Source organism: Saccostrea cucullata, unplaced genomic scaffold (assembly GCF_032062105.1).
Source record: "Saccostrea cucullata isolate Sc308-1 unplaced genomic scaffold, CSIRO_AGI_Scuc_v1 ctg5746, whole genome shotgun sequence".
NCBI classification, from domain to species: Eukaryota; Metazoa; Mollusca; class Bivalvia; order Ostreida; family Ostreidae; genus Saccostrea; species Saccostrea cuccullata.
The window spans coordinates 42,163-66,305 of NW_026918643.1; the positions used below are offsets into that span (position 1 = coordinate 42,163).

At 33.7% G+C, this 24,143-nt stretch overlaps 3 protein-coding genes across 3 annotated transcripts; all 3 read right to left on the reverse strand.

Annotated features, from left to right (window-relative positions):
* Window positions 1-8,404: 8,404 nt before the first annotated feature.
* Window positions 8,405-10,006, reverse strand: LOC134269031 (complement C1q-like protein 4). Its single transcript, XM_062751257.1, has 2 exons — window positions 9,793-10,006; window positions 8,405-8,864 (listed from the first exon to the last, which is right to left on the reverse strand). The coding sequence occupies exons 1-2, from the start codon at window positions 9,959-9,961 to the stop codon at window positions 8,434-8,436; spliced, it is 600 nt and encodes a 199-aa protein (XP_062607241.1). The 5' UTR covers window positions 9,962-10,006; the 3' UTR covers window positions 8,405-8,433.
* A 3,398-nt stretch (window positions 10,007-13,404) lies between these two features.
* On the reverse strand, window positions 13,405-15,670 carry LOC134269040 (uncharacterized). The gene is made up of 2 exons (XM_062751266.1): window positions 15,405-15,670; window positions 13,405-13,631 (listed from the first exon to the last, which is right to left on the reverse strand). The coding sequence occupies exons 1-2, from the start codon at window positions 15,628-15,630 to the stop codon at window positions 13,405-13,407; spliced, it is 453 nt and encodes a 150-aa protein (XP_062607250.1). The 5' UTR covers window positions 15,631-15,670.
* A 4,305-nt stretch (window positions 15,671-19,975) lies between these two features.
* Window positions 19,976-20,719, reverse strand: LOC134268997 (uncharacterized). Its single transcript, XM_062751229.1, has 2 exons — window positions 20,581-20,719; window positions 19,976-20,217 (listed from the first exon to the last, which is right to left on the reverse strand). Exons 1-2 carry the CDS (start codon window positions 20,711-20,713, stop codon window positions 19,976-19,978), a joined length of 375 nt encoding a protein of 124 aa, XP_062607213.1. The 5' UTR covers window positions 20,714-20,719.
* Window positions 20,720-24,143: the final 3,424 nt, after the last annotated feature.

Sequence of the window (24,143 nt, forward strand, 5' to 3'; positions counted from 1 at the left end):
AGGTATGTACGTTTTCTTATATGTAAATCACTTATGAATAATATCCACTTCTTGTTATTTGTGGTCGAGTATTTGCTCATATTATCTGGCATTGAAACAAATCCCGGACCACCATATCCACTAATGACAAACTTCCTTATTTCTCATAATAATGTTTGTAGTTTACTACCAAAAGTTGATGTAATATCAACTGAGTTATCTGATTTCGATATTATTGCTCTTACTGAAACCCACTTAGATAATTCGATCAGGGACGATGACATTTTGCTTAACGGATATCATCAATCTATTCGAAAAGACAGAAATCGTTTTGGAGGAGGCGTTGCTCTTTATGTATCAAAAACATACATACAAGATCTTGATTCCATACATATGGAGATTCTTTGGTCAGAAGTTGTTGTAAAAAATAATAAAGTACTTGTTGGTGTCATTTATAGGCCGCCCAGTTCTAGGGCAGAATATTGGGATCATTTCCTAGTTAACATGCAATAAGTCCTTGATTTAAATATTCCTACCATACTGTTAGGTGACTTCAATGTAAACATGTTGTCTGACCAAAGTAAACAATTTAAACTAATGTTACAAAGGCTTAACTTAACAAACCTTATAAACGATGCTACTAACTTTACAACCAAATCAGGAACATGTATTGATCTCATTTTGACCAATAATACCAGCTTAATTGCAAATCATGATACAACAGCACCCTTCTGTAGCTCTCATGTGTGACTAGTGTAGAAGTAAAATTCACTATATACAAACAGAATGCTTATAAAATAGAAGTGAGAAATTATGAAAATGCAAATTATCGTCAAATGAATGAGGAATTATTACAAGTTGACTAGGATAATACAGTATTCAATTCTGGAAATATTAATGAAATATATTCTAATTTTGTCTGTACTTTAAATAAGTGTATTGATAAAGATATTCCTAAGAAAACAATTACCATCAGACCAAGGGATAAAGTTTTTATGAATAATACAATACGCAAACTCATGAGAAAACGAAATAGAACTCACTATTAAGCTAAACATACAGACAATCCTCTGCATCGGCAATCATACAGAGAACTTAGAAATACAGTCATTGATGAAATTCAAAAATCCTGGGAAAGGTATAATTAAAAAATGTCTTCAATGATTGATAAATCAATTCCTCCTGGGAAATGGTGGAGAATTGTTAAATCAATATCAAAACTTAATAAAACTTATGACCCTTCCACCATTAAAATCAAATGGCAAACTTATTTTCCATCGAGTGAAAAAGCTACAGAAACTAAATAAGTACTTTGCCAAAGTTTCCTCCATTGATAATGAACCATATTCTTCTTCATGGACCTGGCCCACCACAACAAAACATTTTCTCCGAAATGCTTATCACTGAAGCTGAAATTTATGACCAGTTAACTATCATTGATAACAGTACCTGGTCCTGATGGCATATCTCCAAGAGTACTAACAGAAATATCCACATCTATTAAAAAGCCTCTAACAACTCTCTTTAATATGTCATTAAGGGAAAAAACTACCAGACATCTGGAAGTTATCGCAAGTAACACCAGTCTTTAAAAATAAAGGGAGTGCTCAAGAGGTATCTAATTATAGACCAATATCTCTAACAAGTGTCTTGTGTAAATAGATGGAAAAAATACTGTTTAAACACTTACATAACTTTATGAAGGACAATAACATATTATACAAATATCAGTCTGGCTTTCAACCTGGAGATTCAACAGTTAATCAACTGGTAGAAATAAATAATACTATCATTTCGAATCTTGATAAGGGAAAAGATGTAAGATTTATTTTTGTGATATCTCTAAGGCATTTGATAGAGTATGGCATAAAGGCCTTTTAACAAAGTTAACAAATTATGGTATAAATGGCAATGTACTAGGTTGGATTGAGAGTTATTTGTCTGATAGACAACAAAAAGTTGTAATAGATGGTTTTACATTAAACTCTGAAACAGTAAATGCTGGAGTTCCTCAGGGTTCTGTCCTAGGACCATTCCTATTCCTGTAATATATTAATGATATTTGTGATGATCTAGTCAACAATATAAGACTTTTTGCTGATGACACTTCTTTAAATGCTATTGTAGACAAAGAAAATATTACACAATCACTTACTGATGATCTAGAACATATTGATAAATGGTCAAAGAAATGGCTAGTTGATTTTAATCCTAACAAAACTGTAAATTTAAATTTTAGTAGAAAAAATATTGTATATTCTCCTGTTAAATTTGGTGAATATGACCCACCTATTATTCAAAGTGATTCTCATACCCATTTAACGAGGCTAGGGGGTGGCAGCCATTTTTAGACTATTTCAATCTCCTTTAAAAGGAGAGCTCCATATAAAGATATACAAAATGGTAAAATTTTAAAACTAAAATATATTTTTTCTTTGCCAAATGATAGTTGACAGCTAAATATACCGTATATAAAAAAAATAAGTTAAATCTGGTGGTTAATATGGGATTAAATTGTTGACCCGCCAGCCTCCTTAAGTTTACGTTTCCAAAGAGATGCTATGTGGACATCACACATACAGATAATACACGAAAAAGCTTCAAAAAGATTAAACATTCTTAAAATGCTCAAATACCAGGTTTCACGTAAAACACTCATTAAAATATATTTTGCTTCTGTTCGACTTGTGTTAGAATATTCTGATGTAGTGTGGGACAATTGTTCTGAAAAAAATTCTAAACTCTTAGAAGATATACAAGTTGAAGCAGGTAGAATTATTACTGGATTAAGGTGTAACTCTTCTCGTACAAAATTGTATGATGAACTTGGATGGGATCTCCTAAAAACAACGAGAAAAATTCATAAGTTAATATTGTTTTATAAAATTATTAATGGTTATTCTCCACAGTATCTGTATGATCTGATTAAACCTTATCGCCCATCAAGTCATTCGTATAATCTTAGAACTAATAATGCTCAATTCGAAATTTCTAATATTAGAACAACATCTTATATGGAAAGTTTACTCCCCTCTACAGTCAAACAATAGAATACCTTGCCAGATTATATTAAAAATGCTCCAGGAATAATGTCATTTTGAAATATTCTTAATGAGCAGTATGTTGCTACTTAACTTAACTGAGCCTATGTTGATATAAATTGAATAAGCCCATTTTTGTAATCTGATCTCAATTTAAAGATGTTCACACTTTGCAAGATACTAACATCTATGCGTTACGTTTGCCATTTCTAGACGAGCATTCGTTGTCTAACTGAACATTTCAACGACGTGAAGTATACGTAGTCTTTGAAATAATGTAAAAAAAATATTAATTAATTTCATACTTGCTGAAACATTCAAAGACACGTCATTATGCTTGTTTGCTCCCCAGGCCTGATTTGTGTTGTTAAATCGGATAATGGTGCTACTGTTCATTATATTCATATATCTTTCTTTTTTAAATATTAATCTCTATATGTCAAAGATGTTATACCAAAATTATCCAAGTCTTTTTAATTCTTATGATTTGATACCGTAATCATATTGTATCATTTCTAGATCTAAGGCTATTATTGCCATCTTTAAGTCAAGGCTAACTATATCGCATCTGTTTTTTTTCCATTGGTAACATATATTCTGTATAAATAATGTTGTTTTGCTTGTATTATTCAAAAGTAAAGAAAAATCATTTTAAGGAATATAAAGAAATGTGTTTTTGTTCAATGTACACTTGATAAAAAGCTGTTTAGCAAGCTATTTTTGTCTTTTAAATTCACATTGATGTTAATTGTTACTTATAACAAGTTGTCCAAGACATACGATTAGCAATAGTGTTTTTCACCTGAACATCAGTGTCTTTAACAATATAATATCAGGTTGGAAAAATGTTACCTTCTAAATCAGGCAGGCAGGAACCACGAACGTAGATTTCATCTTCAGTACAGACAAGGTTATGACAACGGCCTGCAAAATGTTGAAAATTAATAAATCAAAAATCCTGGTTTACTTTAAATGTATAATTATGTATTTTTTGAATAGATATATTTCAAGATTTTTTTTACATTTTACGATATCTAATATCTGTGGAAAATCTCTCAGGTGAACAGTTTCTTGTGCTCAAACAAAGAGGCGGAAATTCAGAAGAGCTTCAACAGACAATTTATATTCCCCCACACAAGCAAGTAAAACAATGCGCCCGACATCTGTAATGTCACATGACGAAGAAAGAAGTGGTAAGTGCTACTTCGTAGACTGATTGGAGGACAGGTGGCGGGGTTTTGGACTAGTAGTAACATATAAAGGGCCTATATTAAATTTGTAATTTACAACATATGCAGGGACCTATGAACGGTAAAAAAAAACTTTACGGTTTTGGAATATGGATTTGAAAGATCCTTATTTTGACTTCTGTAACCATAAATGGCATGTTGAACCGTTTAAAATGTAAATAATATATTAAAACTGGGAATTAAATGTATAGGTAATTATCAGATACCATTTTAAAAGTTTGAGAAGTATTTGATTGATTGATTGTATGTTACTTAGCGTCCCTGTTGATAATTTTTCACTCATGTGGAAACGCCAGCACTTGCCAGTGGAAAGCTGCAAACTTGAAACTAGTATACTCGGCACTCAGGGCCTTTAAGCAAGGAGAGATCTTTTTCGTGGCAGTGTCAACATATATGTTCTACTAGTCATGAGATGTCAGTTTATCTAAGCATCTACCACTCCGAAGGAATAAATAAATGGATTCATGTCATTAGTCTTGTGATGTACATTGATTTTATTCGTTAAGACACTGATTTAACTTGATTTAAGCGCCCCCCTAGTCTCGTGATTTACAGAGATCTGTAGATGTCGAGTCTTGCTTTTTCAATGCTGATTTTACCCTTGATTTAATGCAAAGAAAATAAATGTACTAGCTCTTAATGATGATTAACAAATATAGAATCTTTTACTAATATGTTATTGACAAGGTAAAATCAAAGAAAAGACAAGATACAAAATATTAATGATTTTATTGTAAAATGCAGAACATCTAAGGAATTTACAATATTCTTAGCCATTAAGCAAATATATCTTTTAATACATAAAATTGGCTAATACTTGTACTCAAACATAAAATGGGTTGACCCGAAAGAAATATTATAGCTATGATTACACCAGAACCCCTGGCCCTGGGGTAAGGAATTGACTATTTTGGACGCATTGCTGATTAAAATCATGCCAACAGTTTGACTGCATAATATCCTGGAGTCAAAGAGAAGATTTTTAAAGATTGCATTAATTTTAGTGAATTTGACCCAACCCCTCAGGCTGGATCAGTGTGGCAGGGACCAAAAAATTCACAATTGTTGTTCCCTTCACCCTTAGATGCTTTATACCAAGATTGGTTGAAACTGATTGAGCAGTTACAGAGTAGAAGCTGAAAATTTTCAAATGTTAACATAAGTGGTGCACTGCAAGACGCACAACGGCAGATGAAAACTGATAGCAATAGGTCACCTGAGTTATCTAAAACATGCTTATAACCTCTGATTGATGGAACTACGCCCTCCAGCGAAATATTATTTAGCAACAGTCAACATTCGGTATAATTTCACAATGAATATTTCATGATTGTTGATACAAAAACTCTAGTTTATGTTTCTAACCATCATCAAAGTCTTTTTAATGCTTCGGTTGTTCGTTTCCAGCTATACCACACCGTGAATTGCTAACTAGACGCCCCAGACTGTCCGTACCGTCCCTTTAGATTTGCATAGTAGTGCAATAATAACACCACCACCCCGCGGTATGATATACCACTGTTTATACCATTCTGACATTGTCCTGATCATGGGTTGTAAATTCCATCGGTATCTGGTGAGGTCTCTGCATGAGTGAAAAATTCTCAAAGAATGGGACGTAAAACAAGATACAATCAATCAATCAATCAATGACATCGTATAATTATATAGAAACATGAGGTTAAAAAAACGAATTTTAATAAATGTATATAACATATATAAACCTGCACAGAAAAATTGAAAATAGCAATACTTTTCATTGATCTCAAACCCCAGAAAGACATTTAATAAACCGCTTTCTTTGATTGAAGTGTGTTTAAACTGCAAATAAATGACTTTTTTTCATTATCATGGAAACTTGTCATATTATTTTTAAAAGACGAAAAAGATGTAAGAGCTGCAATCTGAAGTTTTGTGAGGTCTGCAGCAGGGACACATGACAGAGTACGCCTCGAGAGGACAATTTCGGTATTCAGAGAGAAACGCGGAACCCGACCGGCCAAACTGCAAAGATCATGGCAGTGCCTGTACCTCTATATGCACGGACTGTAAAATTGCTGTCTGTGCAATGTGTATAATACAATCACACGAGGCCAACCAATGCACAAATTTATTAAAAGAAAGCATAAAAAAGCATCAAACAATTCAAAGAGGCACTACAGAACTAGAAGTTTTGATCATTCAAACACTTCAGAATACATTTGATGAAATGTTAAAGAAAAAAGAAATTCTGACAGCATTCAACGCCGATCTTAGCTTTCAGAAACCACAGAGAAAAAATTCACAAGATTGTCGATACAATTGTGGAAGATAAGCTGGCAGTAATCTACAATATTATGCAGAACCAAGTCACTGTTTTAGAAAAAAAAAACAGAGGAAATCCCCAGTATTTTGAGAGAAGAAAAATCAATTGACAAAAAGTTCCAGGAAAGTTTGCAGGAAAATTTTGCAGCTGAATTTCTTCGTTTTGAACTAGATCTTGGAAATTTGATTCACTTAATCTTAATGATGCAAATCTTCCTGAGTTCATTCCAAAAAGTATAGATCGTGAATCAATTGCTAATATTTTACAGATTTAAAGATCTGCCGAGCTAAAGCCATAAGAAAATTTCAATAAGGAAAAGTAAATATTTTCGAAGAAGAAAAACTAGTACATCTCATGTTCCCGTAAGAACTATCCAAAGTTTTTCAGTGACGCACATTCCTTATGGCTCATGTTAGCAATGGAGAAAAAGTATGTAGCACTCAGATCGACCTTGAAGACCTCGTATGAAGAAGAAAAACGAAATCTTAGAGGAAGTCATATTAACTGAATGTATTGCACTAAACATACAATGTATACATTCTAGGGCCCTTCATAGAATCAGGTAGAGGGAAAAGCAGAATAAGTGGACTTGTCACTGGTTGAAGGATTCATTGCAAAAATGGCGTGTCCTCTTCAGATCCACTCGGATGAAAGTAAAAATTCCATGAGTGACTTATTTCAATTAAGACTGTAAATGCTAGGGATAACGAAAATACACACAACTCCATACAGACCATGTGCGAATGGACAATGGAACTGTTTTACAGTCGAACCTTTGCTATTTAAAAATATGCGTTTCCAGCGAGATTGGGATCGACATTTCCAACTCATTGCTGGTGCTATAAGGGCCACTGTAAACAGACAAACAGACATCATAATGGATGTGGTGTAAACCAACAGCCGCGAGAATCATATGACTACATGGAGGAGCTAGGAGAAGTTATGTCTTAAGTCCACGCAATTGCCAGAGAAAATATACACAATGCACAAATGCGTCAAAAAAACCTATGATTTGCGGCTTCTCGACCACACATTTGATGTTGGAGACTTAGTCTACATGATAGATTCATCAACAAACAAAGGACAATCCAAAAAGCTTAAAAGAAACCTTGGATTGGTCCATCTATTTAGACACAGAAGCTGTCACCAGTCCTTAACTGCATAAAGAATAGGCGGAAGGAGAAAGTGGTCCATCATGACAGATTGACGAAATGCTTTGACTGTGACATCCCAGTGTGGCTGACCAGACTGAGACAGACAGTGACAACAGCTGTACCGCCATAAGAACAAGAAGCAGAGGAGGAAGATGAATGATATGGCGACCAGAGAAAAAACATTCTAAATAAAAATTCAAGAGCCACCAACAAATTGAGTGAAAATCTTACAACCAAATTAAAGTCAAGTCCAGCTTAAAGAGCAAACTCAAGAGAGCGTCGCTGTGTTAAGCTGCCAAAGCCATTGGAAGATTATGACTTGTCCTGAACATCTACATCATTATTATAAGGTCAAAATGTTTATATTTGTAGATGTATCACTGTTAGTTCCTTTTCAAGTCTTCGTTGAAATTGATATTTTCAGTTAATTTGTATTTTGTTTATGCTTATCGAAACTATCAACTTTAAGCATTATACGATGGATTAGAATAAAACGGGTAGGAGTGTTGTGGAACCGAATAGTTCAGGTACGAACCATCTAACACCTGCATGAATTAGAAGTGATGTCTTCTTGCTTCAGTGAGCTTCGTGCCCGCGTATGTCCCGACCACCGACAACCTCCTGCAGTCGTCCAGGACATAAGCCTCAGCACAATATCAAAAGAAAAATGATTTTTATATTGTTTAATTCTGCTTCATAAAATTTTAATAAATCGGATGTATTATGAACCCTGAGAACATTGAGTATGTATCTCCACCAAAGATCGTGTTATGGCCATTCATTAACTCGGTTTGGCACCAGACATCATCCCCAGTGTTGAGTTGTAGAACAATAGATCCGGTTCTGCGCAGATATTGGTGCGTGTTGGCGTCCAAGAAGGTTACGGCCACTGGCTGTGTTTTTTTCATAATTCGGACATGCATCATGTGAGAAGAATCTGAATTAGGGGGTGCTGTAATTTCTACTGCAAAGTGGTAAATTCCTGGATATGGGGCGACAAATATTCCGTGAATGGATTGGTAAGCATTTCCAGCGTTAAGCTTGACATTGTCGAACACAATGTGGAAGTTGTTTATCGGATTAGTAATACTTCTTGAGAGCTCCGCCACAAAAGCAACATTGGACCGGGTTCTCTCTATAGTAATAAATAATGATAAATATTATCAGATACCAATTCCATGTTTTGATTATCATCAACCTGTATAATTTTATTCACTTCATTCAACTTCTGTGACATAGCTTAAATTTTAGATCTCTCTTAAATGCTACACTGTAGTTTAATCGATTTTTATTACATTTTTGCTTTATTCTTAGTGTCATATGTTAACAATGACAGCCTGATATTACATTTGAGCTGCTATAATATTGAAAATTATCTGCAAAGATATATGTTTTGGAGCATAGGGGTTGGAGTTTCGTGTTTTCTCTGCTCTTATTTTGTATTGTTTTGTGGACCTTAAGTAAGAGGGCATTGTGGAAATATTGAAAAGATCATAGAACCTGCATTTGAAAGAAGGAAAATACCAGAGCAAAGTAGATATGTTTTCAAAAACATTGTCATTATAGTGTGAACTAACAACTAAACTATTATAACAAACAAGATGACCTCAATTTTTTCATCTTTAACTTTCCTGTTTTATGAATAAAATTCGTCAACACCTACGTTGTACATATATATATGGTGTTTAATCTCCCAACTTATGCGATGCCCAAAAGCATGTCAAGAGTACGATTAATTTAACATCGAGAAGGCTACTGACAGATAACTTGATTTCACAGAGATTTCAACAACCTCCACCAAAGGTGATATTTCGTAAAATCTTTAATCCTTTTAATGAATTTGTTAACATGTGATTTGTATTATTTGGTCGAAATTTGGTTTAGTTTCAAACCAGTTGATAGACCTTATATTGAATTTAACCACGAAAAGTCCCTTCAATCTAATCAATGCAAAGAGATCATAGTGGAAGAGATCAGTCACCAGGTATGATTAATCTAACACACCATATCTCCAGAAAATTTAATCATTAGTGTTTGAACTAATTTAGGGCACGATAATTTACCTTTAACAATGGTATCATTCAGCTGCGCAATGGTTTTCTTTAAACCCTGGATCTCCTGGTCAAGTTCATTTCTTGTGATAACCTCGTCACCATGGTCAATGTTTTCCAGAAGAATTGAGGATGTCGTCTCAAAACCTATCAAAAGAATTAAAGTTCTGGCAAAGAACATGATGGTGTTAATCTGTAAACGTCGACGGCCTGTAGATAAGAGTAGTGCACACGTGTTCTCTTAAGGAAAAACAGAAGTACATTTAACTTATATAAGAATAATAATTACGAATCTATGAAAATAGGACTTAACTAGAAAATATTTCTGCTCTGAGTTATTTCCCACCATCTATAATATAAATTGTTATATAAAATTTTACACTCCTTTTATGCACTCTTCGTCTTTATCATCAATATAAAATCTTTTTTTCAATTTCAAATAAATGATTTTAAAAAAACGTGCACAAGCAAGATATTTTCTTCTAAAACATGTTTATTCAATTCTGCAGTAAACTTGATTGCTATACAGAGATTCTTAAGATACATTATTACGGTACGAACTAATTATCACATTTACCAGTAAGATTGTCTGACGTAGTTCGATGTACAGTACAATAAGCACAACTTATATTCACTTGACAAAATTCAGTTAAAAGAAAATACTGATTATCAAATGAGCTGGTAAAACAAAATAATGTCAGGAACTCCAAAAACCGAATGCACACTTCTCGGAACACTGGTTCACCGCAACAATTGTATACGACACATCTAGTGAATACTTTCTCATATAACACTCCCCGTAAAACTCAAGACCAAAGAACTGTAACATTCTGTTTCTGGCCTCCTCAGCACACGTCTGACTGGTAGACTGGTAGCGCCGACGTCATACCAGTTGATCTGGGGTTTTATATTAATATAACTCAGAAACCCAGGGTTAGCGCCGGCAGCGTGGTAGCAATCAATAGGCGTAAAGTCCTGAGTGTCTGGTTGGACCATCTCACCGTTGTCTACAATGCTGTCAGTGTTGTACCAATAAGCTCCTTTATATCTAGAAGTCTACTTTCCAGTTTTCCTGAAGTCCTATAACTTGTCACGTGTATTCGGTCGCCACAGATGCCGTTACAAGACTGTTCATTTAGAGCTAAACTTGGCATCATTGTTCATTTTGTAATAAATTATCGCCAAAATTCAAACAACTACTATAACATGGCATGAGACCTAGTATTGCGTCAGTGGTATTCGAAAGTCTTGCATTCACAGAGAGTTTCGATTAGTAAACCATCAAGGTTAGGGCCAACCACATGTGCATGTACTTACTTCACAACTCTATAATAAATGCTTTTCACGTTTACTTTTGTTTTTATGGCAACGAAACCTTCCAGAAAATTAATGAATAGTGTATACCTTGAGAATTAATTTGTTAAGCTTATGTAACTCTCCACAGCAAAGCATCACATTATTAGATTGATTGATTGTATACTGTTTAACGTCCCTCTTCAGAATATTTCACTGATATGGAGACGTCACCATTGGCTGTGAATGGCTGCAAATGTAGGCCTATGCTCGGCACTTACGGCCTTTGGGCAGGGAGGGATTTTTATCGTGCCACACCTGCTGTGACACGGGGCCTTGGTTTATAGGGTCTCATCCGAAGGACCGCCCCATTCAGTTTTACGACAAGCAAGGGGTACTGAGGACCTATGCTAACCCGGATCCCCACGGGCCCATCACATTATAAGAAATACATTCTATGCAAAATTTGTTGTTAACTTCTTTATCTAATCAGCACTTTCAGTCCTTAACAGAAAGAAGATGTTTCAGCTTTTAGAGTTTCTAAAGAAGATGATTGTTACTACCTAACAGCTCTGAAGAATCTCTCTATTAATGCTTCTACAGTTTTTCGACATCTATTGTAAGGCAGTGATGAAAAGCAAACCTGTTATAATTTGCAATTAGTTATCAAACATACATTAAACATACATTAAACATACATAAATCCGTAAACAAATATACATAGCGGATTCGAGTAAATTTTCAACCAAGCATCTTTCTTTACTCCTCACTATGATTCCAAGAGTAGTGAAAGAAAAAACTTTCAGATTACTGTGCATCAGTATATTCTGGTAGTGGTCTAAATCAGATGTGGATATTCAAAAACTACAAGGATCTCTTGGAAAATTAAAAATCACAAGATTTGATCAAAATCAATGTTGGCTTAAAACTTTTGACATTTCAACTTTATACATAACCATTCATCACGATAAATTTAAGTCCAGGTTTTCTGATATCATTAACAGCATTTTTTCAATTAAAATGGAAATAGTAAATAAACGTATCTTGTCATTCATTATTTGCTAAATTATTTTAACTAAACTAATTGTACACTCAAGTACTCAAAAGTTGACATCAAAAACATGCTCAGGTTTCTGATTGACAATATCTATATTCTCGGATACTAGGTCTCCAAAACTCAGTCAGCATTTGACTCAATGATAAATTGAATTCACTGACAAGTCATTGTATTGACCGTTAACCTATGAATTGATGACTTTAAACAAGACTCCTGGCATTCCTATTTCATCAATTCGTTTGTCAAGAGCATACTCTACGTATGAACAATTTCTTAAACGAGGTAAATGTTTGACAAGCAGGATGATAAAACAAGAATATCAGCAGTATCGTTTAAAGTCATCCTTTCTTAAACTCTATGGTCGATACATTGACCTTGTCAATAAATACAATTTATCATTGAGTCAAATGCTGAATGACTTTTTCATAATTATTGATAGTCTATTATTATACACTGAATTGATGACTGATTTTTCCGTTATTTCCATCATGACAAGGAGCCAAAGGCGGATGTAACAGGTCAGCACGGAATTCTCACTCCTTCATGGCACCTGATCCCACCTCTGATAATTCGGAGGGCCGTATTTGCTCTGCTACCACCATTTTGTATTGATTTATGGACTTTGAGATTGAATACTGTTCGTTATCTCCATATCATTCTCAAGCCGATCGGGATAAATCTTATATCATAGGCATGGAAATTACCATTCTATTTGATAATGCCTCGTTGATATATCTATATAATTTCGCTATCATCGCTCCACGACATTTTTGGTATACTAATAGATTTGCAATATTTAAAAAATAATTAATCAATAAAATACTAACAAATGCATAGCATTAAGGAAAGTTTGTGTCCCTGTTTCATTTTTACCCCTTTTCTCCTATTTAGAGGTGGTCAGTTATAAACGAGATGAAATAAAAGAACACTGTTTCATTTAACAATACTAAAGAACGGATCGAAATGTTTTGAAAGTGTTGAAGGGCAAAAGTAGGGGCAACAATAAACCTGTATACAGGAGTATATCAAAAATAAAATGAAACTTAACTACTTTTATTCTGATGTTAACAAAATTTTATAAATCGGATGTATTATGAACCCAGAGAACATTGAGTATGTATTTCCACCAGTAATTGTGTTTTGTCCACCCATGTATTCAGTTTGACACCAAACGTCATCGCCAGTGGTAAGCTGTAGAACAATAGATCCGGTTCTGCGCAGAAATTGGTGCGTGTTGCTGTCTAAGAAAGTGATGGCCACAGCCTGTGTTTTTTTCATAATTCGAACATGCATCGTGTGAGGGTCAGAAGTAGGAGGTGCTGAAATTTCGACTGCAAAGTGGTAGATTCCTGGATAGGGGCGACAAAAATTACGTGAGTGGGGTGGTAAGCATTTCCAAAGTTTAGTTTGACGTTATCAAACAGGATGTGGAACTTGTTCGTCGGGTTTGTAATACTCCTTGAGAGCTCCGCCACAAAAGCAACATTGGACCTGGTTCTCTCTACAATAGTTAATCATGATAGGTGTAGCAAGATAAACACGTCCAGTTTTTGATAATAAGCGTTAAGTTAATGGTTGCACCTGTATCATTTTAGTAGCTTTATTCATTTTCTATGACTTATATTTATAAAGATAAATATAGTCTTTAAATGAAGGCAATGTGGAAATGACGATAAGATCAAGAAAATATCAGAGCAAGGTAAAAATTGTCCTGAAACAGTTTTATTATAGGACCAAATAAACTAATTGACAAAGGAGATGACTTTGAGCTCGAATACTGTCCGTTATCTCCACATATTACATTACAATAATATTCATTGCTAACTTTCCTTCTTTATCAAGGTATATTCTGTTATCGCCTTCAATACTGTTCGTTATCAACATATACTTCATCGTTAATATTTCTAATAATAAAACTGTAAAAGCAGAAAATTTCATTGGGATTAAGTTTCGTTTATTAAAGGAATAACTGTCTTATTCTTCGATTTGATGAAGTGATCAATCGATCGGCTTGTGTCATAATTTGTATAAACGCCGAACGCGTTTCTGCATAAATATATCACGCAAGCCAATTCATTGATCAACGTCATGAAATGGAAAAATCTGACAGTTATTCCGTATATTTACGTTGTTTTGATTCCGTCAATCCATGTGCTCTACGTCCTGCCTCCGTCTAGCTATTTGTCTCGCCCTGCACGTGATTTATTTAACCGTGCCTATTGATGAAACAATATATTAATGGGGAAAATGTGCATTTTCTCTTTGTGTTATTTTATCGCGGACAAAGACATTGGAAATGTAAATTTCTCGTTGTTAACAATTATCAACAAAACTATATAACACACGAAATTTTCATATGCCTATGTTTTCAATAGAGTTACTGCCGAAGCAACTACATTTTATGCCCATAAAACCATTTTACATAAATAATCAACGAAATTTCATCCCCATGAATTTTTTTTTTGTTTCTGCAGTATATCAAGATATATTTTATTCATGTTTTCCATTTGTTTACATCTATTTTTAAATATATTTTGGTACCAAATTTGATTATGACTTTTAATGACAAAGTTTTAGATTGACCTTCATACATTATTTTCCATCTTTCGTGTAGACATATATTTTAATTAACAGTTATAGATACACATTGCTTTCAGTAATGTTATATAAAGGAAAACATTTGCAAATGTAAATATTATGTTATTCCTTTAAAAAATAATATAAAACAACAGATAATACTTTATGATTACATATACATCATATGTGTACTTCCTGAGAATCTATGAAAAAACAAGTATTGTCGATTTCTTCTTTTTAAAATTCAGTTATGATGTACATGTATCTTCATAGAATCTTTTTATCACTGTTTACTCTAATTAAAATTCAAACCATGGGAAGCATACGCTAAGGTTTTGAAAGTTTTCTATACAACCAAGGGAATTTGATAATTAATCTGCATGATTAATTCACTATTCAGTATTATAGTGACCTTTATTTTAGTGACCTTTTTGAACAAATATCATGTGTAAAGCGTAGGAAACATATTCTGTCTGTAGACAATGGCACACCATATGCATATTATAAATGCATTCAAAATAGATCGAGATGATTTTAACATAGACAGATTTACACACACAATAATATAGTAAGACATACTATACGTAATTATGCAACGAATTGTTTTATTGTTCTATAACGATTTCTTTTCAAACTGAAAGAATCAAAACCAAGTATACTTTTTTTCAATAAAGAGGTGTAGGACATAACTATTTACCGGTAACAATCGTAGCATTCATTTTCTCAATGACTGTTTCCAAAGCTTGTATTTTCTGGTCAAGTTTAGTAGTATTCATCTGCGCAATTGTTGTTTTCAAACCTTGGATCTCTTGGAAAAGTTCATTTCTTGTGATGACCTGGTCACCGTGGTCAATGTTTTCCAGAAGAATGGAGGATATCGTCCCAAAACCTATCAAAAGAATTAGAGTTCTGGCAAAGAACATGATGGTGTTTATCAGGAATGTAAAAGTCGACGGTCTGTAGATAAGAATAGTGCACAATGTCTTAAGGTATGACGATATCACATTTAACTAATCTGTTAAAGGATTTGCTATAATCGTGTTGACTCGGAAAAGACTTGTCATCTTATGCATTTCCTACAATCAGTAAAGTGAAACGTTGAAAAAAAAACTTTTTTCATTCATTTTCATGCACTCTCCATCTTTATTTGATTTGCAGAATATATCAATATAAGAATATAAAAGAATTAATCCACATTAATGAATTTCTTAAAGATCTTTAGAACATTATTCTGACCATCTTTTGTTCAATACCAAATGCACACTTCTCGGAACACTGGTTCACAGCAACCAATGTGTACGACACATCCAGTGAATCATTTTTCATAAAACACTCCCCGTAAAACTCTAGACCAACGTACTGTAACATTTTGTTTCTGGCTTTTACAGCACACGCCTGACTGGTAGCGCCGATGTCATACCAGTTATTCTGGAGCTTTATATTAACATAACTCAGAAATCCAGGGTTAGCGCCGGCAGCATTGTAGCAATCAATAGGTGTAAAGTCCTGCGTCTCTGGTTGGACCATCTCACAATTGTCTACAATGCAGTCATTGTTGTATCAATAAGTTCATTTATATCTAGAATTCTGCTTTTTTAAATTTTCAAAATCCAAAAGTCATATTTTCTTTCTAAGTAATTTCTATTTGAATAATTCAATCATATTGAATAGAATTATAAAATGCACTTTTGAAATGATAAACCACCGATATAAATTCTCATAAGGGAATTTAAAATCAAATGTTTATACAAGTAATCATGCACATGTATATGTACATATCGGAGTATATGCATGAAATATACATATATGGAGATAACGAACAGTATTCAGGTGTGTATGTACATTGTATGCACCGCATCTATTTGTAAGTTAAATTACCGGAAGATACCTTGAATACAACTCGAACAGCCATCACTCCACTGACATTGTATGTCCTGTACACACGTGTAGGGCACTGTAACCCTGACCCTTACCCTAACCATAACCCTAACCCTGACCCTTATCTTGAAGACAGGCTGTACATCCATCATTCCACTGACATTGTGTGTCCTGTATACACGTATGAGGCGCTGCAACCCTAACCCCGACCCTTAACCCAACCTTACCTTGGATACAACTAGAACAGTCATCATTCCACTGACACTGTGTGTCCTGTACACATGTGTAGGGCGCTGAAACCATAAACCTCACCCTAAGCTTACCTGAATACAACCAGAACTGCCATCACTCTACTGACATTGTGTCCTGTGCACACGTGTAGGCCACTGTGTGGTCCCTTCCCTTTTCACAGACCAAATCATGTCTACATCTGTGGCTATTACAGCTTGCCTTAGAGGAGTAAGCATCTCCTGCCGACTGATACCCGATATGCGCTCCTCGTTATAATGGAAAAATGACGGAAAAATTCCGTCGTCAATTCAGTGCATAAATAATGGACTAAGAATATGAGGATATACAATCTTTTACAAAAAAAAAATTCAACAATATCATCTTAAACAATTAAAAGCTCTAGCTTATATAGTTAGGAGTTCTAAAAATATATATTGCAGGACAAAAAAGCAAACAAAAGAAATGTTCTATATCTTGGACAATATGCTTTAATTTTTGCATAAGATTAGTTTTATGTTGCATTTTGTTATCTGATGAGCGGGGCATAGAACAGATGCACAACTAACGTCGATTTCTAGGCATAGTGTCTTAAGTTAGTCACATCGGAAAGGTGACATTGATCATATAAAGTAGACATTGACCTCCGACAAACAAATCATACTGCCATGATAAATCTATCTTCTCCTTTCTAAAAATTCATTTACAATATAAATGCATTAAAATTAGTTGTTCATGAAATTGTAAAGTCATACAAACAAGAAAGGTTGATGTCTTAATTTTATTGAGGCAGAGGTGGCTGACATTAAGAAATAATGACGCAGTCAGACATCATGAAACTAAACGGTAACAGAACCGGGTGTACATCTGATATCATTTTTTATTTAAGATTATATGCAAAATAATCAACATATCAAGCTAAAAGTTCTACATTGTCTTAAAGTTTGGTTTTTTTGTGTACCGGTACTTTATAAATTTTATAATAATCGACGAAAATGTATTAATTCTAATGCATCAGTCCATGGACTGTTTGATCAACCCTCGTATACTCGTATATTTGTAAAATCTTAACACTAATTAAACACCATAATTGTTAACGAAGTACGTATATAGAAAATACATTTTAATTTTGACTATCAGTCCTACTCAGAGGTGAGCAAAAATATAACGAGATGAAATCAATAAACACAATATTTTTAAAAACAAACTGTTATTGGGAGAATCATAAAACATGCCAAATTTGCATGTGTAGAAGGGCGCGGGTTAAAGAACCTGCATATAGAAGCATATCAAAATCGAAATAAAACTTAATTATTTTTATTCTGATAATAAAAAAAAAATAATAAGTCAGATGTATTATGAACCCTCAGAACATTGAGTATGTATCTCCACCAGTAATTGTGTTTTGGCCACCCATGTATTCCCTTTGGCACCAAACACTATCCCCAGTGTTGAATTGTAAAACAATAGATCGAGTTATGCGCAGATATTGGTGCTTGTTGGTGTCCAAGAAGGTGATGGTCAGAATAATCAGGCGCTGTAATTTCCACTGCGAAGTGGTAAATTTCCTGGATATGGGGCGACAAATATTCCGTGAGTAGGGTGGTACACATTTCCGTCGTTAAGTTTCACATTGCCAAAAAGGATGTGGAAGTTGTTTGGATGTACCAAATTTGGTTATGACGTTTAATAACAATTTTTTTTTTCATTTATCCCTAACCATATCTTTCCGTCTTCCTTTAAGACATAAATTTATTTAATAATAGAAAATAACAAATAATACTTTTTGAACATGCATATATTTTATGTCTACTTCCTGTGAATCTATGAAAAAACAAGTATTGTCGATTTCTTCTTCTTTAAATTTAGTTATCATGAATCGATCTTCATAAAATGTAATCACTGTGTGCACTGATTAAAATCAAACCATTGAACGTATACGCCACGGTTTTGAAATTATACAATCAAGGAATTTTGATAATAAATCTGGATGATTAATTTACTATTCAGTACCATAGTGAACTTTATGTGAATGACCTTTTTGAACAATAATCTTGGGTAAAGCCCATGTAACATTTTGTTTATAGACAATGGCACACCGTATTCTAAATGCATTCAAAATAAAAATGTCAGATTTATGTCCAGGATATGATTTTAATATAAATAGCTTTACACAGACAATAATATTATGTTCCCTCATAAATTATAAGACATATTAAACGCTATTACGCGTTGAATTGGTCTATCATTTTTTTTAAATGAAAAAATCTAAACCAAGTATACTTTTTTAAGAAAGAGGTGGAGGACATGAGAATTTACCTTTAACTATCGTAGCATTCATTTGCTCAATGACTGTTTTGAAACGTTGGATCTCCTGTTTAAGTTAGTAGGATTCATCTGCGCAATGATTGTCTTCAAACCTTGGATCTCCTGGGTAAGTTCGTTTCTTGTGATGACCTGGTCACCATGGTTAATGTTTTGTAGAAGGATGGAAGATATCGTCTCAAACCATATAAAAAGAGTTAAACCTCTAGCAAAGAACATGATGATGATTATCCGCATTGTAAAAGTCGATGGTCTAAAGATAAGAATAGTGCACAATGTCTTAAGGAATGACGATAGCACATTTAACTAATCCTTTAAAGGATTTGCTACAGTCCTGTTGACTCGGAAAAGATTTGTTTTCTTATGCATTTCCTACAATCAGTAAAGTCAAACATGAAAAAAAAAATTTAAATTCATTTTCATGCACTCTCCATCTTAATTTGATTTCCAGCATATTTCAATGTAAGAACATAAAAGAATTAAATCCACATTAAAGAATTTCTAAAAGATCTGCATAAGCCAGTCATTTTCTTCCTTAAAAAGACAAAGGTGTTTCTATGTTTGTTAATTTCAGCTGGAGATTTGATTCATGATGCAGAGTTTAACGTTACTCAGTAATGAATATCATATCAAATTATCTAATTCTTTTGTACAACTCTATTCGTTACAATAGTACAATAAACATAATATAACAAATATCTATCTGAATAAATAGAATTGAAATATAGTTGATTTTCTTATTTCTTCCTTTCAAATTAGCTGGTAAAAGAAAATAATATCAGCAGCTCCAACACCAAATGCACATTTCTCGAAGCACTGATTCACTGTAACAATCATCTATGACACATCCAGTGTATCATTTCTCATATAACACTCCCCGTAAAACTCCAAACCAAAGAACTGTAACATTCTGTTTCTGGCCTCCTCTGCACATGCCCGGACTGTCGCGCCAATGTCATACCAGTTTATCTGGGGTCTCATATTAACATAACTCAGAAATCCAGAGTTAGCACCGGCAGCGTGGTAGCAGCCAATAGGCGTAAAGTCCTGAGTGTTTGGTTGGATCATCTCTCCATTGTCTACAATGCAACGGTTGAATACTCCCATAAAAATCAAATAAGCACATTTATATCTAAAACAATTTTTTAATTCTTATTTCAAAACCCTTTTATGTAAACTTTTTTTCTTAATGATAACTTTTTAATCATATTGAATAGCATTATAAAATGCACTTTTGTAATGAAAAACCACTGATATAAATTCTCTAAAATTTAAAATAACATGTTTACACAAGTAATCATGTCCGTTTTATGTACGTGTACATATTGGAGTGTATGCATGTAAGATATATATGGAGATAAAGAACAGTATTCAGGTGTGTATGTACATTGTATGCACCGCATATATTTCATATATTTGACAGTTAAATTACCGGAAGATACCTTGAATACAACCTGAGCAGCCATCTCTCCACTGACACTGTGTGTCCTGTACACACGTGTAGGGCGCTGTGTGATCACTACCTTGTTCACAGATCAGGTCATACCTACAACTGTGGTTGCTACAGCTTCCCATGTACAGGTCCTCCTAATAAAAAAAACATGTATATAGAAGACAGAACACTCACGTGTATCTATGAAATCCTAATATCCTTTCAATATCCTCTTGTTAGATGCTATTATTATTTTTTGGGAAAAAAAATTATAGTCATATGACTATGTGATGATTGAAAACTGTTCACACATTTTTATCTTTATACACGTAAAGAGAAACGCACAAAACTATGTTTTTGAATTCATGCAGAAACTGTTTGAAAATATTTCCTAAACATAGCGAAAAATCCCCCTGGAAATTTACTACTGTTAGTTAGAATAAAGTATTTACAAATATAGATATACGAGGGTTGTAGACAATGTTTTTAAATTGGTTAACATGCAACCAATACTAACCAAATTTTGAATCTACATAATATATTCAATGTTCTTTGCAATTGTTATGTGCTCTTAAATACTAAATCTGATGAACAATTCGGTTCGTACGAATCTGAAGCACATTTGCAGCTCTGTTCTGGAGCATATTAAAGAATAAAGAGGGTGTATGTGTGTATAGAGCATTTATTAGAAATGCCACATGAGGTTACATATTTTACAATTTCAGAATGCAGCAGAAGGTGGGGCGCAAAAAAAAATTGTAAACCACATTTTCGGAGCCAAAAGTTAATTTGATAAGGATAGGCTAATAGCCGTAACTAAAGGGTTTTTAAATATAAAACCCGGAAAATCCCGTTGGGACCCATGGATTCACAAAAAATAGTGATTAATAAAAATGCAAAATTTTTTACGTATTTAGATCACATAAATTTCGTTATATACATAAATACACTAAATTCTTAAATATATATCTTTCATATTAATTATATTGGGACGATTAATATGAAGGCCGATAAGGTCTTTCAGTGCACGAACAAAATTTGGAATAATATACGCATATAACTATTACATTTGCTTCTATTTCTATGATACTATGTAAAACGTTGAACTCAAATTTAAATCAGTGAAACCAGAATCAAAATTTTAATAAAATGTCAAATTTTCATCTTAATAGCCTTAAAAACAGATGATTGGTGTCATGATTTTCAAAGTGTTGTTTGAGGGTGTAAAAATTTTAATTTTTATTTAAAAGGTGTCTTAAATGAATACCAATTTTTAAATCATTATTTACTCTTGGTTCAATTTGATTATTGTTTCAACATATGTCCTAAAAATAAAACACTCAAATAGAAATTCCATCAGATAATAATATTAAAGTATATGATATGTTTATGATATAAATATATGGAGAAGACGAACAGTTTCTAAGTCCATTCCATTGACAAAATTGTGTGTCATGAATTTTGTTTAGATCACTCGCATATACAGATATAACAAGGGGTTCATGGGCCACAACGCTCACCTGAGCACATCAGCTAGTTAAAAAACTCAATTCAGCTTAGTATTGAAAAGTTTACTTGTTGGGGGAGAAGGGATTTGAATTTTTTTATTATTTGAGAATGTCATTATATATCAATAAAACATTCGTGTATAATTTTGCCATACTTGAGAAGAAGAATTTCAAAGATTTTTCCTATATATTTCTATAAAAAATAAATTGATTTCCCATTATGGCCCCACCTTACCACCAGGGATAATGATATGAACAAATTTGAGTTTACTCTAACTGTGGATGTTTCCATATTAAAATCACCAATCATAGCTTTGCTGATCTTGAGAGAAAAATCCTTAAAAGATTTTTCCTAGGTAAAATTTTGATCAGCCATTGTGGCCCCACCCTACCCCGGGGGTCATGATTTGACCAAACTTGAATTAACATTACCCGAAGATGCTTCCACATGAGTTTCATCTTTCCTGGTCATTTGGTTCTGGAGAAGATTTTTTTTAAATGTCTAATGTATTCCGCGACTTTGTAAAACTTTGATCAGCCCTTGTGGCCCCGCCTTACTCCCGGAGGTCATGATTTGAACAAATTTGAATCTACACTACCTGATGATGCTTCCACATGAGTTACATCTTTGCTGGACATTTGGTTCTGTAGAAGAGGATTTTTAAAGATTTTCCTATAAATTCCTTTATTTCATGTAAAATTTTAATCAGCCATAGTGGCCCCGCCCTACCCCCGGGGGTTATGATTTGAACAAACTTGAATCTACACTATCTGAGGATGCTTTCACGTGAGTTTCATATTTACTGGCCCAGTTGTTCTGCAGAGGAATATTTGTAAAGATTTTTCATATATATTCCTATGTAAAATTTTGATCAGCCATTGTGGCCGCGCCCTACCCAAGGGGGTCATGATTTGAACAAACTTGAATCTACACTACCTGAAAATTATTTCACATGAGTTACATTTTTCCTGGCCCAATGGTTCTGGAGAAGGTTTTTAGAAGATGCCGTTAATTTTTCATTAATTCATAATTATCTCCTCATGGCCCTTCATTTTAACAAACTTGAAAATCTTCATCCAAGGATACTTTGTAGCAAATTTGGTTGAAATTGGTCCAGTGGTTCTTGAGAAGAAGAAAATGTGAAAAGTTACGACCACAACAATGACAAGGACGACGACGACAGACAACGGACAAATTTTGATCAAAAATGCTCACTTGAGCCTTCAGCTCAGATGAGCTAAAAATGTGAAGAGAAATAAAAAGACCTGAATTACTACAAAAAATTAAAACTAACCAATGACCACTATATGCTGGTTAGTTTTATTTTTAAAAAGTTATACTACATTGAATTTAACAAGTGGTACATACATCTTTCCAAACATCGACGTCATAAGATCTGACGTGACCGGAAGTTTCCATTTGTGTTCCAGGTGTAAGGTGTCCTTTGTAGTTTAAATAACATTTCCTCCCTATGGTATCAAAGTTGACAGATAGACATTTTCTTTGAAACTTGCATTTCCTAACACAGGATAGCAGGGTATTTGTAGAGAAGACAGAGTATGAGGCATTCACGATAATTTTTCCGGATGGATAATTAAAAGTCGTACGGTAACATGACCTGGTCAGTGATATCAGAATTAGGAGGAAGACCACGGTCTCAGATATCATTTCAATATCATTCCAAACAGTAAATCAGCACAGTGTTGAACTTTCCCCTTTCGTGCTGAAACTAAGAAAAATTAATACATCATATTTTATTATATCCCTTTTTCATAAAGGAGAAATTAATAAAGCCGTTCACGTGAAATGCTCCTCAATAATAGCATTGTTATACACACTACAGGAAACTGATTTGATGTCGGTTATTGCCCTGTAAAATAAATCAAATTAATTTATTGCACTGTAAGATCAATGTAATTAATCACGTCAGAGGTGGGCTTTTTCTTACATCCAGTTGCTTATGCTTATTCAGGCAGTGAATTTAGAGCTGAACTCGGCATAATTTTTCATTGTGCGATAAATGATCGCCAAATTTCTAACTTTTACTGTGACATGAGACCTATA

What these genes read in the sequence shown, in the direction of transcription:
- LOC134269031 (XM_062751257.1), bottom strand. Translation starts at nt 9,961, where the DNA reads ATGTTCTTTGCCAGAACTTTAATTCTTTTGATAGGTTTTGAGACGACA. An exon ending in GAATGATACCATTGTTAAAG is followed by an intron (nt 8,865 to 9,792) that starts GTAAATTATCGT and finishes TTATTACTATAG; the next exon opens with AGAGAACCCGGTCCAATGTT.
- LOC134269040 (XM_062751266.1), bottom strand. Translation starts at nt 15,630, where the DNA reads ATGTTCTTTGCCAGAACTCTAATTCTTTTGATAGGTTTTGGGACGATA. An exon ending in GAATGCTACGATTGTTACCG is followed by an intron (nt 13,632 to 15,404) that starts GTAAATAGTTAT and finishes TAACTATTGTAG; the next exon opens with AGAGAACCAGGTCCAATGTT.
- LOC134268997 (XM_062751229.1), bottom strand. Translation starts at nt 20,713, where the DNA reads ATGGGAAGCTGTAGCAACCACAGTTGTAGGTATGACCTGATCTGTGAA. An exon ending in CTGCTCAGGTTGTATTCAAG is followed by an intron (nt 20,218 to 20,580) that starts GTATCTTCCGGT and finishes GTTGCATTGTAG; the next exon opens with ACAATGGAGAGATGATCCAA.